At 34.9% G+C, this 19,288-nt stretch overlaps 1 protein-coding gene across 1 annotated transcript in view; it reads left to right on the top strand.

The window, feature by feature from the left end:
* Nucleotides 1-19,288, top strand: part of ARHGAP15 (Rho GTPase activating protein 15) — a 571,811-nt gene that overhangs the window by 88,521 nt on the left and 464,002 nt on the right. Inside the window, exon 5 of the mRNA XM_008567489.1 lies at nucleotides 1,986-2,075. Within this exon, the coding sequence (XP_008565711.1) occupies nucleotides 1,986-2,075 (90 nt within the window). The remainder of the gene's footprint in view (nucleotides 1-1,985; nucleotides 2,076-19,288) is intronic.

Here is a 19,288-nt window from a genome sequence, read left to right as displayed (position 1 = left end):
ACCAATAAAACAAAACAAAGCATTAAAAAAATAAATTAAATATCACACATCATTGTCATGCTTTGAGATTTTCCACAATAGTGATCACCTGGGTGGCAGAGTATGCATGAGCCAATGAAAATCTTTCTCTAATCAACATATCTTTAAGGGGCATGGCTCATCTTGATGGGTTTGTCATGATGTTACTACTAAATAACAAAGGAAAGGTTTGCTGTCACCTGCTATCTTGACAGCTGGATTTATCCTGCAGAAATGTTATGCCTGGCTTGTACAATGTTTCAAAAAAATTATTAAGTTGCCAAAAACTAAAAATCTCATAATTTACAAGAATAGAAATAGAATTCCGGCATCTTCTGAAAAATAGTCTATTTCTATTAAGCTGATAGCATTGGGCATAGTGACTAAAAGGCAACAATTGTGGACAGATAATTTTGTTTAACATTTTTACCATTCTTTCATAGTTTCTTGGTTTTTTTTTGTTGTTTTTTGTCTTTTGTCTTTTTCCGTGTCCGGCAACGGATCGCAACCCTCAGTGTTGCCCCCGTACCGGACCGGGGACCGGCAACGGGATTGCAACCCTCGGTGTTGCTCCCGCACCTCGCTCAGCCAGTGAGCGGGAACCGGTCTGTATGTGGGATCCGAACCCTCGAGCGGGAGCGCCGCTGCGCTTCCCAAGCGGCGCACTATCCAGTGCGCCACCGGGCCGGCCCCATAGTTTCTTGTTTTAACTTAAAGTTCATACTGTTAAAAATGTTGTCCAAAAATATCATAAGCTTCATATACTAAAATTTTAAGGTATTCAGTGGAAAATAACTTCAGTAAATATCTGTAGAGAAACCTAGAGTAGCTCAGACTATATGTAAATAGTTGGAAAAGGTCTTTGAAATGTAACAACACTTCTTTAAAAAATAGTAAAGAAATTTCCCAAACTGGTTTTTGTTTAATAATTGTTCTGCAAATTTAAAGTTATATTAGTGTGACTCACAAGAATCAAATGAAAATAGGAAGAGGCAAATGTAGATGATATTTCTGTTCATTAGTTATTATGAATTATTTAGATAAAAACAGCTTTTGGAAAAACCTCATTTTCATCCATATCACATCTGGATATTGTAATTTTCCTAGACTATGGAATGTTAATAGATAATGAGTTTTTGTTTGTTTGTTTGTTTTGGTGGCTGGCAGGTACAGGGATCCAAACTGTTGACCTTCATATTGCCAACACTATGCTCTAACCAACTGAGCTAACCGGATAGCCCCAAACCAACATTGCAATTATGTAAAAGGAAGCACACACTATAATCTATTTGGTCTAAATTAATCTTAAAAACTTATGCATATACTTACATGTATAGTCTTGAAGTTCTGAAAGTGAGTTTCTAAAAGACACATAGTTGACGCAATAGTTACTGTATTTATTAACATGTAAAACACAAACCTGCAAGGGAACTTTGAGGTCCATTAACCCACCTACTCAATTTTCTAGAAAATGTTGCCAGATTCTAAGTACTTTTGCTAAAGTCACAAAGCTAAAACTCTGTAACAATTTTTTTTCCATTACAGTGTGATCTATCAATGTTTTCTTTTACTTTTAGGTCTAATAAATATGTGAATTAAAATGCTTTTATGCTGCATTAGCCATTGAATAACAATATTCCAAATTATTGAATAGCATATTTTAAAACTTCTATATTTTAGAATTACTAAAAAAATCATCTCAAAATATCAACATTTTAAATATGAATTTTTCTCATTGTCTACAATTAATGAAATAATTTAACAAATAAGCCTCTACTTTTAGTCATTTACGATTAATTATAAAGTCCCAAATGAAAATTCTAACAAATTAAGTTTCCCCTGGGGAAGGGGAAGAAAGCTTTATAACATAAATATGCACAGCTGTTAACTCAATAAACTTTTATTTTTCTCTGACATGCATCTCCAACATTGTGTGCTTTTTATTCTTATTTCGTTTTTGTTTGTAGAAAACTGGGAACAAACCAGAAAGTGTGGATTTGTGTGGAGCACATATTGAATGGACCAAGGAAAAATCAAGCAGAAAGAATGTCTTTCAGGTAAGAATGTCACATATATTCAATTTATTCCTATTTCCTTTGAATCTGAGCTCTCTTGGGTAATCAAAATAAGACTAGCTTCTTGTGATGTTTTCATGTGAATTAACAAGTTGTCTGAAGGTCATTATGAAAAACTGACTCTTCTTGTTGAATCTTTGGTTTGTTTTGTTGCTTTTACTGGTGGCTGGTTGCTATCTAAACACAAAATATATGTTGCGTGTTGATTAATTTTATACACAAAAGTCATTGAATTTTGCAGTGTGTTTGATAGCTGTTTGGGGTTCAGACCTAGAATATTTGACTTAAATAGATTAATGTGGAATTTTCAGAAATATACAAACGAAAATTCACTAATTATAAGCTATTTTCATTCATTGCCGTTCCTGCCTTCTAGTCATTAATTACATTTACTGGTGTAACTTAGGGGGATATAGAGAGCTGAACAACTATAAAAATTGGATCTTTTTATAGTGCATACTTTAATTTTTTGGAAAAAATAACTGTGATTAATAATTACAATCATATTCCACTGAATGGAACAAACCAGACAAGATCCTTGAAAGAGAGAAAATTGGAAAATTTAATATTTCACACATGAAGTTACCAAAATCATTTAATTTAGCACAACTTTCTTTGTCAATTAATAATTTTAGGTTATGGAGATTGATACTTTTTCTGCTTTATATGAAATTTAATTTACTTTTACATTTTCAAAATAAAATTTTATAGGGATATTTTAGAATTTATATATTTTAGTAGCAAGGGAGCTGGATTATTATAATTTTTTTAATTAAATGTCTTCTAAGAGCATTTTGGCTCTTGAAGAAAGGCCAGTTCTGTTCTCAAATGCTTTGCTGAAATTCATATGTTACTGGGTCTTATAGAAGTATAGGTAGGTGACATTTCTTACCTACACTCTCACCAGGAGGAAAAATGCTGGTTTCCAGTTTGGTCTGTATTTTCCAGATGCTAATTCAAGTATACCCAAATAATTTGGGTGCATTCGGATTTCAAAAACAAATAAGACTCTTTCAACATATTCTGGAATACATAATTATCTTTCTGGTCCTAGTTTTATTCTCTTTAGGTAGAGAGGTTTTTGTTTTGTTTTGATTTTTACCAAAAAAGAGAGAGAATATATAAAATTATTATTTGTCAATTAAAATTAAATGTAAAAGAGAGAGAAAGAGAAGGAAGGAAGGAGAGAAGGGAAGGAAAGAAGGAAGGAAGGAAAGATGGAAGGAAGGAAGGAAAAACATAAGGAAAGGGAGAGATAAAGAAGGAAAGAGAGAGAGAGAGAGAGAGAGAGAGAGAGAGAGAGAAAAGGAAACAAAACACATTTGCCTAGAAATCAGTGGTCTAAAGCCAAAAGTGTTTAGAATGTGACACAAGGAGAAATAAATTTTGTTTTAAAGTGAGAAACTGTAGATCAGTGATACATCCTTTTTCCCAATTTCTTACTTTTTGTTATTCTGCCATAATAACAAAATTTAGAGGTTATAATCCTAGCCTTGATGACAACCTAGATGATCAATATGACTAGTTCTGAACCAGATCGAATAAGCTTAGTGGTGGAGCATTATAATTTATTGTGAGTTTAGCATCCTAATCACCAAAGATGTAAAAGAAAGACATTAAAATTTGACATTGACATAATTTTTAGACAATAGAAACTCTTGGAGATGAGCTAAGCCAGGCTTTTTCATTTTCTTCTAACCTTATGAAGAGTTAAATTACATCACAAATGAGGAAGGCAGCTAGCTATGTATGATGTACACAGGACTAAAAATACTGAAGAAAAATATTTATGTATAATTTTACATAACTATGAACATAATAGGCATAGATACACATTTAAAACACTTATTCTGATGGTATATATCATCTTAATCTTTTCTAAATATGACTACCTCCTGTTGTAATTTTCTACTTGTTTTTCATATTTCTGATTATAGCTACTTCCACTGATATTAAAAACTATTCTCACTTTTGGTAGCTTTTTGGAGGTGAAAATCTTGCAAGCTAGTTTTGTTTGTAATGTAACTGGACCGTTTGTGGGGTCTCAGTGTTCTTACCTACAGTTTATCTTTTTTTGTCTTATTTCCATCACTTTAGAGAAACAAGAGGTGATTATAACAATGTCAAGTTGCATTTTCTGCTTCATTCTTTTTGGGTGAATCACTTGGTTTTCCTGTCATGCTGAAATCTTTTCATCACCTAAACACCTCAGTTAGGTAAAATTTACTAATATGCATCCATAGATATATAGACTACAAGAGTAAGCCTTTTGAGAGGAACAGTATAAATAGCTTTTATAGTTCTGTTAACAAAAAAGCATCGAGAAGGATTTGCCAGAGAGCTAATCTAGATGACTTGCATCAATATTTGATTAGATACATTAGCTGGTCTAACTCTCAAATGATCAGAATAAACATGATTATGTCTCAAAAACATGATATTAAGGCATTGTTGGATGTTTGAGTATGTGTGTGCAAGGGTTTCATTACCTACAAAAAAATGAAGTGTTTCTTCTTGACTGAAAAAGACCATCATAGCTTCAGCCGATGTGCTACATCAGAAATAGCTTTAGAATTCCAAGTTTGAATTAGGCTTGGTGTTCAATCTCAGTCTATGAATTATAGATTACAGATAGCAAATGACTATTGAGATTTTTGGTTCAAGAAAAATCAAAGAAGAGCAAAATTAGAAATAATTTAAAATTTGAAATCTGTTTTTAAAAAGTTGATGGATTAGCAATTGTATGCTACATAATTACGTCCATAGATAAGTTGAACTTGAATAGGAAAATAAACAAAAACTGAGCACCTGAGATGTGCTTGAAAGTCTCAGAAGCACACACAAAAATAGATGGATTTCATTTGCTTCATTTGTTTGTATATGATGTTTGGACATTTGGGTTGTTCATTCTCTCTTTGTATTAAAAGCCAAGTTTCTTTCATAGTCAAAGTCCTATCAAACTCTTGATGTGAATTCAATCTTATTTGATTGGTACATGGTAACATAACAGTGACAACATTAATGATTAAGTTTTAGTATTCAACAACTCTCGGTAAATCACAATGATGCTCACTTGCTGAACTTCAGAATACCTGCCTATTTTTTAACAAAACAATCTTTGGCATAATTGGTACTTCTTAATAATAAATAATATATTAAAAATTAACAACTTCTCGGCCGGCCCAGTGGCGCACTCGGTAGAGTGCAGCGCTTGGGAGTGCGGCGGCGCTCCCCCCAAGGGTTCGGATCCCATATAGAGACCGGTCCGCTCACTGGTTGAGTGCGGTGCGGGTGCAACACTGAGGGTTGCGATCCCGTTGCCAGTCACAGTACGGGCACGATACCGAGGGTTGCGATCCTGTTACCAGTCACGAAAAAAGACAAAAAGGAAAAAAAAAAAATTAACAACTTCTATGGTAAGTGTATACAATATAAGTCACAATATGTGTTAAAATATATATATGTATGTATATATAATGTATGTGTGTGTGTATATATACACACATTTCATAGCCTGACCTTAGGAAATAGAGTGAGAATTTCCACACACACACACACAAAGACACTTTGTATTTATAAAAGGTCATACAAAATCTAAGTTAAATTAGCAAATGTTCATTGCAGCTAACTTTATGTAATTGTGCATTGAGTATAATTGTCAAGGACCATCACAAGTTTGATGTAGCCTGAGAAAATGTCTAGCAGCCGAGTGATTTGTAATGAACTGTGGTATGAGTTTTCTTAGTTAACTTAAGAGCAGCACTAGGTCTTCATCAGGGAAAGAGTGAATAAAAAGATTTATGTTCAAATCACATGTTTTAAACATTCCTGCTAAGTGCTAGTTTGCTCTTTGGTGTTTAGCTTGAAATTTAAAGCACTAAGGATTAAAAGGATTACAACATAATCTTAAATAATCCTAAATGTCATTTACAGAGAGAGTTGTAATAACTAAATAAAACCATGTTAAAGGATGGCGGTATTGTCAGCAGCATCCGCAACACAAGCGGTGCTCCTGTCACCTTCCTTGCAGTTCTCGCTGGGTACATCAGGCATTTACAAAGCCTTTTGATAGGATGTTCAACTGAGAAAATGCCTGCAAAATAACTTAAAACAACAAGCCATTGTTTTTAGCTTTTAATATTTTCTTGTTTCAAAGTTGAAGAAAGAATTTTACTTAGGTGTCCTTCCTTTGAACCTAAGCTCTCTAAGTTCAACATTTTTAAAGTCTAGGAAAAGGAAGTTCATGACAAGGCTATCAAATAGACACGTGACACCTCTCTAAAACATTCCCCAACCTCCAAGGAGATACCCCCTTATTAAATCTATGAGCATCCCAAAGCACTGTCATTAATTCCATGCCGTTTAATTTAGCACTTAAACATTCTTCACTTCTGGCATGTAAATTAGTTTTGTCTCCCCAGAGAAAATATAAAGACGGACACTATATCCCATACTGCCCTATGCTTATGAAACCAGAGGACTGGACACTTTTTACCTGATTAAATTGTTACTTCTAAGGCTAGGATTGCATTCTTTCAGTTAAAAACAGAAAAAAAAATTTATCTTTGTAAAAAATTTTAAGAAATTGTGTCCGCAATATAGGTTCTCTACTCCAGTGTTTCCAAGCTGTAAATAGGGAGTAAAGAATAAGAAGATACTGTCTGTTTCCTTGATGCTTTTCATTACAAGGTATAAGATGGTAGATAATTATTCAATTGAAATAATTAAATCATTTCTACATTAAAGGTTTACCTTTTGTCAGAGCCAAACAGTGACTAGGCCTCAGTTTTTCTAAGTGTCTTTTAAAATTAAATTTTAAAAACATGCACTGGGCTTTTCTATAGATTACATGCTTTAAATAAGATAATTCTACCAATTAATAAATTATGGCCAATTAGGAATATGTCAATTTCCTGCTTGAAAGAAAAATTTAAATGACTGAAGAAGATAAAGTCTGTTCACTTTCCCCACCACCAGTTTATAACCTCAAGAATTATCATTGTCAAATTTCCTGGAATTGAGATTCTTTTTCAATATATAGGAGCATATCTCAGGGGACAGGTCCAGTCCCTGTAAGTGAAATAAACCTCAGAATAGAATTATCATTACTCATGTTACTTTTTCTGAGTTGGATGGAGTCTCCTGACTATACTGTACATTAAACATATGCATGTAATATTTTCCATGGCTCTGCATTACATTTAAACATAATTTGATTGTTCTTCTTAATCTGAATGTACCAGCTTAAAATGTTTAAGTACTGCTTATGTTTATTAATGCAAAGATAACTTAATAACATCTTGGAAAATGTCATTTTAAGCCAAAAGGAAAACTACTTGTATTTTGCTTTTATCCCTTTCCTTGTGTTAAAAGTGGTGGTTTAGAATGTCTGAGCTTTTACCAATTTTCTCTTTCATTTTTTAATGCTTGTAGTTAGACTAGATGCAAAAGGATGATTCTTCACATTCATATATGCATTAGATTTTGAGTAAAGCAGGTTTCACTTTAGAGAGTTACTGAAAGTATCTTAAAAGGCATGACATTAAAAATAAACCAGAGGAAGAGAAGCATGAATGTCTAATACAGTTGTTTTTTGCTTTCCAGCTTGTCCCCAATCATTTTTTCTACCTATTATATATTCATCCATCATTCAGAAAGTACAGGGCAGAGAGACACGAGTCTGGGGACATGTGTTCCACTTTTGGTGATTTCAGTTGTAACTTTATGTAGAACCCAGGGCAGGAGCTCTCCTCCAACTCTAAGTTTTTCACATAGAGGAAACAGGAGATAACAGTCCTTACCTCACCTATCTCCCATCAATGTTAATGTTTAAAGGAAGCAATCCTGTATTTGGTGTATTTGAAAGCAGCTACAAAGGGATGATTTTAATTTAAATACAACAAGGTATCATTATTTGTCCACTAACAACATTTTGAGGGAAATTCCAGATGTGGATTTCAGAAGAATCTGGATGAGGGAGGTAGATATTTGTGAAATGCAACTCAGAATTTCTGCTTGACTTTTCTCCTTTCTACTGCCTTCTGAACTCTCAATAGACTAAGATTTAAGGCACCACTTGAAAAGCTTTTCATTCATTGTGCACTAAGAATATATGTCCTCAAACCTTACTTAAAATATTTTTGATATTCTACTTTTATAAATAAATAGTCATTAATATAATATCTAATCACTATAAGTTAATTAATGATGTATCCAAGTTAATACTTCAAGAAATAGCATTTTGTCCTGGAAATCTCTAGTAAGAGCTACTTGTAAAAGGTAACTTAGAAGACAAGTGCAGCAACTAAACCCCAAAATGAAAGAGAGACAGTGGTGACACTTTTTATTTCCCTACAGAGATATGAGGACAATACTTTTTTTCTGATTGAAGGAAAAGAGATACAATTTTTTAAATGATTTGGGCTTGTTGGTGAAATTTCACAGAAGATTTTAATGAAAGGAAGAGTATAGTTTTATAATTGGGGCTTTGATTTAGTAATATGAATGTCAGGAATATACAAGAGAGATTGCAGTGAAGAGAGGTTGGAGGCAGAATATAAAACTGATTCTAAGAATCTAGGTGAGACGTAAAGACCATGTTAGTTTTGACTGATGAAAGAAGAAACAGAAACCAATAGGCATGTTCTTCCTCAAATGAAGAAACATGTTTATTGGCTCAGATCATGTGACTTGGAAACCATTGTCTTTCTGCAGATTTAACTTTTGAGAAATAACAAAGCTCTTTTTTATATACGTAATCTGGATGTCTAGAAGTAAGGTGTATAAATAAAGTACATTATTAGGGAAAATAATAGCAACTGTATGTTTCCTGAGTGATTCTGTGACGCTCACTGCTCCAAGCCTTAGAGTCCACGGATATGTATTCATTTCGCACAGCTTCATTATTTCACTAACTACTAAAGGGCATGATGTTACCTTAATGTATTCACTTCTCTTTGAACTGTCTTCAAAGCAGATTGCAAATAGATGACAGGGAAGATTAACAATAGCCATACTGGTATATTTTAGTCCCAAATTAGTCAAGGGAACCAAGATTTTAAGTTTCCAAATTACCATAAAATAAATCCAAACTAAAAATGTCAACTTGGTTTCTTCTGTCCCTAACATTTTGGCAGAAGATTGGATGCATATGACCTAATTAACTTAGATCACTGTTTAAGTCACCTCACATTGCCTTCTGGAATAGCTGGCTACGTGTGCTTGAAGATATGACTTGCCATTTGAAATAAATTCTGGGTTTTGGTCTGACCCCAGGCTAAATACGACATGCTGTTCTTCATTTACTGACCTCATGCTGTGAATCCCCTCCTCTCCTGGAACATGTTCTCTTTCTTGACATTTTGGTAGCGCAAGTGTGATGGTCATTTTGCCATCCATGGATGCCTGTGACTAGCAGTGCTGTTTCCCCACATCCACAGAACCAGAGTGAGGCAAACTGAGCCACAGGGGATCAAACCTGGGATTTCAGCTGATGCACAGCAACCTGACCAAAAGAAACCACTGTTACTAGGGGATTTCATGCAATCAAAGTAATATCATCAAGTGTTATGTTCTTTCGTTTGTGATTTTCATCTTGAATGAAGTACAGAAAATACTGCATTGATGCTGGCAAGACAACATTTAAACCAAGAGATCTCTTTTTCATATCTGCTTCAAAATTCTTATTTTATATTTCAAAAAGAGACCAGCCATGTTTATTTCATGCTGAGTATGATTTTTTTTTTTTAAAGTATCAAACAAGCCTAGGAACGATTTAATCCCTAAAGCTGGTACATAATAGATGGGGCCAGTAAATGGTATCACATTTTACAGCCTGTCCATAAGGATGACACAGGGTAAAATAAAATTGATTGCTTTTGGATAGCATAGGATCACTGGCAGATAAATAGCTGATGCCATTCAGTTTTTAGAAACATAAGGTAATGAGGCTGGATCTGAAGGCAAGAGAAAAATATATATATTCATAGTGTTTATATGCCACAAACCACTGAGCAAGAGAAAAATTTGGGCAGTGGTGAGCAAAATTCTGAAACCTCAGAGCAATGTTTAAAGCAGTATAAGAAAATAACAAAGAAAACATCCATAAACAAAGGCTTGAATTGAATGCAAGGGAAAAAAAATACTAAGTTTAAGATGAAAAGAAAATGCCAGCATGCACACAGAACTGGAGAGACCACTTGTGGAATCTATGCATAGAGTCTTTGAACATAGGAGTTAAACATGTTACTAAGAATTCAGTAGAAAATAAATATTCAAAATCGAAGATATAAAACACTGCAGGTGAGGTAAGGATTCTTGATATTTGAAGAGGGGAGGAGGCTGCTGCTCTTTTATCTTAACAAAACAGGATGTTGAGAGATGGCCTAAGTGAACAGTGAAATGAAGTGGCTGATGTTGGGGAGAAATCAGGAAGGAAGCTGGGTGAACTCTTTTCGGATAACAGATCTGTAGGAGGTGACTTGATCAAGAAAGGGACATTCACATGAAAGGTTTAAGATGTTCTCTTTTTAGTAGAGAGCTGTTAGATTCTTGACCTCAGCCTCACCAATTTACCTAACATTTTATTTCTAGCAGAAGGAGAAATTCTAACAATTTCACTTCCTGGGTGAAAATGTGCAAACCAAAAAATTTAGGATGGCAAAATTAATGAATTGCAGAAACAGCTCCAAAACAGAAAGAAACACCAATACTGAGAACTCCCTTCCCAAGTAACTTATAAAGACTCTGATAGTTTTTTTTTAAATTAATGCTTCATTTTCAAAATTCCCACCCCCATGATCAAGTAAAAGACAGACTTCTGATATTTATCTGTGATTTGAAATCAATTTGTGGAAAGGGAGGTTACGAACACACTCTTTTAATATGTAGGAGGCACTGATGAGGGTGGCAGAAAATTACATGAAACCCTTCTCGTTTGACAGCTATACTGGAACATTTACAACCACAGATGTTATTTGTCCATCAGAAAGGAAAATATTTGTTTCAAGCCACAGGCATTTTCTACCACAGTATCAAAATGAAATTCAGCAGCAATTTAATGTTTAATGTGCATAAAAATAAATATTTTCGGGGGCCTGAACACTAGAAAACAAATGGACCCCACAAAATATAACTAGTGATATGAAAAAAATGGCTGGCTTCATTACGAACAAATTTGTTCTTTTGCTATAGTAAGGATTGTTCTATTATTAACATAGGAAATCTTAGATGGACTGCACAGAATGCTGCATTATTCATAAAAGCATTGCTGCCATCTGGTGGCTAGTTGGCAATTCAGCACTGACTTTGCTTATTTGATTTGACGGGGTGCTCTTGTGAGGTATTATTCAGAGGATAGCTTTATGTGTTAAAATATAAATGTGAAAATTCTGTGGTCCTAGATGTCATCTATATGATGGCAGTCCTTTCTCCCTGTCCTGTTGCAGAATGGAGGATTTAGGGGTAGCAATGGGATACTCGGATATCCTTTGTCCTGAACGTGAAAGTATATTTTACATAGCTTACCTAAAGAACTTACTCTTGGCTGTTGTTGACTGATGAATTTTATCAACACTCAATTCTGTTGGCAAATAAATAGGTATGTACTCAAATATTACGAAGATTTATTGAACCTAAAGACACACTATTTTGCTTAAATATGAATATATGTGAGATGCTGAAATCCCTCATTTGGATTCAAGCGTGATTTTTTTTTTTTAAGTTATCACTGAGTTTGATTTTGGAAATAACATAACTTACATTGTCAAAATGTATATAGAGCTTCATAAAACTCAAGACTTCTTCCCAGACATTCAATTCTTATATTAAAGGAATCTGATTAATTGTTAATGACTCAGAGACTTATTGAACAATCTTCCTTCATGGATTTACAAATTAAATGACAGTATTCTTTAGCCCACATTGTATTTTTTATAGAAAATAAAATAGTATAAAAATGTAATTTAAGAAATTTTGATAATTCTCAAACATCAGTGCATTAACTCATTCTTAATCAGAACCAATTAGATTATCTTTGCAATTTTAGTATATTTTAAGTTTCTAAGAATTGTACAATGTTTCATTTTATGTAGTGAAAATCCACACCCTTAAGATGGATATTTGTATAGATCACAAGATTTATGTAATCTTTGAAGATTATGGGAGATAATGAGTTAAAATTGCCCCAAGAGGAAAAGTGAAGTTTTATCCTAAATTCTCTGGGATGATATTTAATAGTTAATATTCAGTTTCTTGCGACTAATTCCCTATGTTATCATTGCACTACATTTGGAGAGTTATAATATTGAATGAGTATTATTTTTTATAAGAAAACTTAGAAATTCCATTTTTAAAGTAAGCCTTTTGGGTTTTATTTTTAAATTCTTGGGTAAGGTTTTCACTTTGCAAATGTATACTTGATATTACCTTTGTTACTAGCTACTTTAGCCACTTAAAATATCACCTTCCTCAAAACATTGAATTTGGCTCACGGAAGAACATTGCTCTTCTCTGGGAAAATGGTTCAATTTCACACACCTCCTCTGTTCTCTACCCACATTGAAGAAGAGGCTATGAAAAACAGCAACAAGAAGACCTTACAAAGAAAGTAAAATCTATAATGATTACAGCCCTGTCTCTTTCATCTGTAAGAATAAAATTTCAAGTAAATTATTGTCCTGATAGACTTGGATACAACACTATGGCGGTTTCTAATGTCTCCATAATAGAGAGAGTAAACCTCGTAGCTATGATCAGGATGTCCCAGGTTTTAGTCATAAGTTGCTAATGTTTGTTTCAATAACATTTGCTTTTTGGCAGCTCTTACAGCTACTTAACACTAAATTCCCATTTAGTCAGGAGGCTCATTCATGTACTGTAATGAATGATGTCACCTTAAATCCTTTAGTACGTAATTGCTGAATATTACATTTTATAGCAGGGCATTTGATGGTGTATTTGTTTATGCTAAATTTTATGACAGTGACAGCTGTATCTCAGAGAGGAATGATCCTTTTCTTTCATAGAAGGCTACTTTTGAATCTCTTTAAGGAAATATGTTTGTCATATATGCCCTCTGGCTTAGGCTGGGTTCCCCTGGAAAAAATTAAGAATTGCATTGCAATTAGTTTATTTGTGAGGTGATCCCAGAAAGCAGTATTCAGAAACTACTAACAAGAATAAAGCAGAAGAAAGAAAAGCCAATCAATACAAACGCCATTATTGAGGTGGTCACAGGGTGGCTAGGACGCTTGTCAGAAATCTCCCCCCAGTGATTGACAGGATGAAACATTTGTCCATTAGCTTCTGACCCCTTTGTTTTATGGTGGCCACTGGGATGGGATGTCTTCAAATCTTCTTAAGTGACAGCCTACCCATGGGTGGGTGTGCCAAAAGGCTGTTTCAAGTGTCCTACTCCGTAGAACAAGAGACTATCCACAGCAGAAAGCGAAAGACCTGTGGTACATACTTGGGGCAAGATGCAGTCAGTACAAAGTGAACTGAAGCCCACCCAGAACTGTTTACACAGCTTCTGCTGTAGTCACAAAGGTAAGGGGACATGAAGCAGGACCCAAGATGTGTCTGATGCAAACCACCTCTTGTAATATTCAAATTTGCTTACACTTCACATTAAAAATAATTCATTGCTGAGTTCTCAAGATGGTGACTGGCCTCAATCTCTCCAAAGGAGCTAATCAAGTTTGAGTGGAAAAAGCTTTACTCTTTCACAGCAACTGTGCTTGAGGCCATGTTTTAAATTAATCTGCTACCTCCTGCACTACTCAATCTAGATTTTCCTCATCCTCCTCCAGGATTGTAACTAGTCTGCTTTGTTTGCCTGATGGGGTCAATCAAACCTTCACATCTGAAGGGTCTGAGCCCTTGATCTTTTGATTTTGCCAAATTCTATACTAATCCCTGTTTGAAGTAAACCTCTCTCCCATCCCATTTCTAATCCAGCAGAGCCAAAGTTGCAAAACTCAGAAACATAAATGCTGCAGATGGGTTACTACAGGAGCCACTCCAACTTCTATGGTTTGGTCCTTAGATCCGTTGATTCTAGCAATTGGGGACACTGTGACATGGATCGCCATGTATTGATGATGTGCTATGTATTGCTTCAGTAAATATACTGCATCTTGGCATATAGTACCTCAAACAAACAGGATCCTGTCTCCAAACTCCTGCCCTAGCTGAGAGTTTAAAAGGCCATTCCATTAATCTGTTAGGTTGATTGCTTCCAAGTGCTGTGGTATTTGGTAGGAACAGTGGGTCCCAGGGTCACATGCCCAGTGTTGCATTTCCTTCACTCCTGAGGTTTGAGACAATGTTGTAAATGACCCAATGTTGCTAACCGAGCCTTCTTAAAGACCTAGAATGGGGGGCATGCAAAGGCACCATAGACAGAGAAGTCATTACCATATCCAGAGTTATTATAAATTCCAGTGAAAATGAATCTTGCAGACTGTCTTTTTCTGGGCCTATGACCAACAAACAAAATCCACTCTTCATTGTCTAGAAATTAGTCCATATTCTTACCTCAGTCTACCATATTCTCGAGTTTACTGCTTGCATCTTTGCCCCGTGGGAGGATGTCTCCTCACCACTGTCCTACAAGGTCACCCCAGGGTGGGCCTCTTGTGCAGCTGCAGCCCATTTGTTTGATACTCACCAACATATCGAGCTGACCCACCCATGAATCAAGCTGCAGTTTCTCCATTCTTAATCAGTGGCTTAAAGGACTTCCATGAAGTCGTAGGGGCAGGCTCAGGGAGAAGCACTGGTGTAACAGTGACACGTAAAACGGAAATTTGAGCTACCTGTTCATGGAACTTACTTAGGCCCTCTGGACCTGCTTGGACCAAATTGTGAATATAGTATTGCTATCAATGGATTGTTGCCAGTCAATGATTCAGTGGATCGGACAATACCCACATCATTATGGGGAGCAGAAGTGACGTAGTCTCTTGTCATCTTATGATCAGGTGCTCATTCTCTATTCTGGCCAAGTGATAGGCCAGGAACTACTTTTGAATTGGTGGAGATGTTTTTGCTGCAGAAGGCAAGGCAGAGTCCTTGGGCCTTTGTTGTGAAGCTCTTAGTATAAACTACCACAAACTCTACAGAAACATCATACTCCAATTCCTCATTAAATTTTCTGATTCATATGGTCCAAGAGGGAAGGAGATTGCACCATAGCCTGGACTTTCTGCAGACATTAATAAGTTGTGAATAGCCACACTGGTGTATGATTGGCATCCAGAAATACTCCTGTTGCCCAATGTACTGACTCGCCTGGTAACAGAGCTTCGGGACTTGTGATCATATCACTAGGTGAGAATATCTGAGTACAGCCCAGATTCCTGATTATGAGCAAATAAAAGGTTATTTTTTAAGCCACTAAATTTTGGGCTAGTTTGTTACAGAGCAATAGCTAGTTGATGCAAGTAATATGTCTACAGATATAATTTGATAGTTTGATTTTTATGAGAAATGATTGCGATTTTGAAAGTAAACTTTAACCAGTATAAAGGGCCTTTATATATTATGGGACCACAAGCCATGATGCCAGTTTCTAATAATTCATATTCAAGTACTAGCTCCTTATAGGCTTGTAGGGAAAATGCAGGTTGTGGCATTTCATCTGGTCATGTAGCTTTCCTACTACTCGGTTTGTTTATAGAAATAGCTGCCTAACAAAGTTAACTTCCAGGAAGGATGCCAGGTTTTACGGAATCATACCAGAGTCTTAGAATCACATTGGGCTTTCACCCAAAGTTTTTGCAACATTAGGTGGAGGCAACATAATTTGGCTTGAAAAGTTACAAGGGAAAAAATGACAGAAAATGCTCATGGAACAGTGTGTTCAGACTCTTCAAGATAGGATCTTTCTTGGCCTTTTGAAAATCAGAAAAAATTGCATATCCATGATATTTTTTAAAATATTGACCAACAGAATCCAGGGTTGTCACAGATCATTGTTAGGCCAACCACTGTAGAGGTTCTAACCCAAAAATTGAGCTGTAAGATATAAGAGCAGATAGAGCTACAGTTGGAAAATCTAAACATAGCCTAAAACTTTTGGCAGTTCAAGAGTTTCTGGGGGAAAGAAAAGAAATTTGATTTCTGTGCTGCTGATGGAAGAGCTCACAAATGACCTGAGATAATTACATTTGTCATATTTTCATTGCAAATGGTTTTTCTACTTGTTTCTAAAAGTTAAAAATGACCTTGCATGTTAAAAATCATTAGTTAAGAAAAAACATGAAGTCCCTGTTGCTTTGGATTTTGGAATTAAATAGTCTAAAAATTTCTTTAATTTTGAAAAACGTACAGATTGAAAGTGCTATTATTATATCTGAAAATTTTCACAGGATATTTCAGGTCAGAAGTATTTATTTGTGTAAAATGAACACACGATTCCCCAACCTGCCTCCATCAATATCATTTTTTAGTTTATTTTTTACTATAAAAATATGTAAATAGAAAGGTTTAATTCATTTATTTCTTTCTTTTTCTTTTTTTTCTCTTTTTTTTTTTTTTTGTCCTCATATAATTAAATCCAAAGATAAGCATAGTGTATTCGTGTCAAAGCTGCATGATGCTAAGTCTGTTCTGTCTTGGATTGAAAATGTATTTGAATTCCATCAATTAAATTAAAATTTAAAATTTAAATAAAGTTTATTATTATTTCTAAATCTATGTTAGGTTAACTTCAGGAAAGGAAACTGATTTAAAAAGGGGGGGGGGGGGGTAAAATTATTCAGTTACATCAAACTCTAGGTGTTAAATGATATTTTTTCATAGTTATTTTAGAAACTATGTGTTAGTTATTACTTATTCATAGTACTGAGTAAAGCTCCAGAATCTTGGAAGACAGTTTTCAAAAATGTCTAATCTGTGGTTAGAAAATTGAATAACACTCAACTATTTCCCATTGTTTCCTATTATGTCACTTGTTTCACAGTTTATTTTAAATAAATTTTCCCACCCCATATAAAATACAATTTTAATACCACATATTACTTTATTTTCTTTTTTTTTTTTTTTTTTTTTTTTTTTTTTTTTTTTTTTTTTTTTTTTTTTTTTTAAAACTTTAAATTGAATTAAATTTTTTTAGGGCCGGCCCGCAGCTCACTGGGGAGAGTGTGGTGCTGACAACACCAAGTCAAGGGTTAAGATCCCCTTACCGGTCATCTTTTTAAAATAAATAAATAAATTGAATTAAATTTTTTTTTTTTTTGTCTTTTGTCTTTTTCCGTGTCCGGCAACGGATCGCAACCCTCAGTGTTGCCCCCGTACCGGACCGGGGACCGGCAACGGGATTGCAACCCTCGGTGTTGCTCCCGCGCCTTGCTCAGCCAGTGAGCGGGAACCGGTCTGTATGTGGGATCCGAACCCTCGGGCGGGAGCGCCGCCACGCTTCCCAAGCGGCGCACTATCCAGTGTGCCACCGGGCCGGCCCCTTATTACTTTATTTTCTAAAAAAATAAATAATGCCTGGATTATGTAGAGTGCCTACTTGACCTTGGTGAGTCCTACTAATTTTGCCAGAACCCAAAACAGGGCAGACTAAAGGTGGTCAGTAATTGCCATTGTAAGAAAGTAGATTGCTTTCACTAATGACATGATTTGGAAATGACATGCACCTATGATTGCTGACTTCGGTTTTTAACTTTGTTCACTTTGCGTATGAATTTGTTAAATTTACTTATTAAAAGTGAAATATTTCTGAGAGAATAATACATTTCTACTTTAATGAATCCAATATGACTCAGCGGCAGAGAGATGTTAGAGGGGCCATTTCTTAAATTATTTTGCATAGGGATTCCATCATATGGACAAAATCCTTATATATTTTTTTTTATAAACTTTGCTCTCTATTCACTCATGTTTCTAAATAAATAAAAGAGATATAATAACTTAATGAAGAAAATATTAATAGTGTAATTCAAAGGACCAAGTTTTGTTGGGTTTTGTCGGATCATAGTTCAACACACAGCCCTTGTATCAGCCAAGATAGGATAAGGTATGGTTCAGGAACAAATTCTGTTGCTCAGCTCCACACTTCATTCTGGGTCCCAGGTTGATGGAATAGCCTCTGTCTGGAACAGATGTGACCAACAACGTACTGGCCTTGAAAGCTCCTACCCAGAAGTGGCATATGCATGTCTGTTTTCATTTCATTGGGCTAAGGAAGTCACAGAGCCAGTAGAGCACAGATGCATAATCCTCCCATGTGTGTGGACACTGCAGGGAGAGGAACTAGTTTGCATGGTGAATAGTGATAGAAGCAATCAAGGTCCCCACACAACTAAATATTCAAACCAACTGCTCAATGTAAATAAAGGGTTGTTGTGGTGGTGGTGGTGGTTGTTTAAATGGTGTAAAATTTTATCAAGCCATACCAGAGATAAAAGCACATTTAACATAATTTATTGTGTACTTGTAAATGATGGCAACATAATGACTTATTTAAAAGAACCATTCAAGCTTCTTTGATAAACACTATTGAGTGTGAAACTACAGGTCTAGTTATTCAACAACATATGTCAACCTGCATACCAACTCATATCTGGTTTTAAATTAGGTAAGATGTGTTGGGAATATGAAAAACTTGCATCAATAATTATTTAAATCTGAGGCAGATATATGAGTTATAGGAGTTTAAGGTCAAAGAATTCAGGTGAAATAACTACTTTCTGAAGGTGACAAAAATAAGGTAAGGGTTAGAAAGTATTTGCATTCAATAATTGAACTACATTAATAGGTTTTTTTCCTTTTTTCAATGGTAAATGAATATGTCATTGTCATCAAGTAAGTTTGTGTTCTAATCACAGATGTTTATATACCACCTTTAAAGATATAATGTGCATACATATTGTGTCTAATTTTGTTGGATTGTCAGGAAATGCTCTGAGAAAATATACTGTAGGACAATTTTGTGGTTAAAATATTTTTTTTCCTGAAATACAAGTATCTGACATTAGAAATTATGATTTTTTTCTATCAAGTTTTATGAAATATACCCATTTGGGGTGGGAAAGAGATAATACTAAAGAGATAATATTAGATTTATATGGAAGAAGGAATGAGGGCCATTAATGTAAATTGCTCAATAGCAAAAAGAACACATTTTGCTTGGGAAAAAAGCCCATCTATATTTTCAGAATGGGGATAAGCTTCATTTTTAATGC

Source organism: Galeopterus variegatus, unplaced genomic scaffold (genome assembly GCF_000696425.1).
Source record: "Galeopterus variegatus unplaced genomic scaffold, G_variegatus-3.0.2 Scaffold323, whole genome shotgun sequence".
Lineage (NCBI taxonomy): Eukaryota > Metazoa > Chordata > Mammalia > Dermoptera > Cynocephalidae > Galeopterus > Galeopterus variegatus.
Note: the sequence above shows the minus strand (reverse complement) of the source record. Positions and strands in the feature narration are given on the sequence as shown.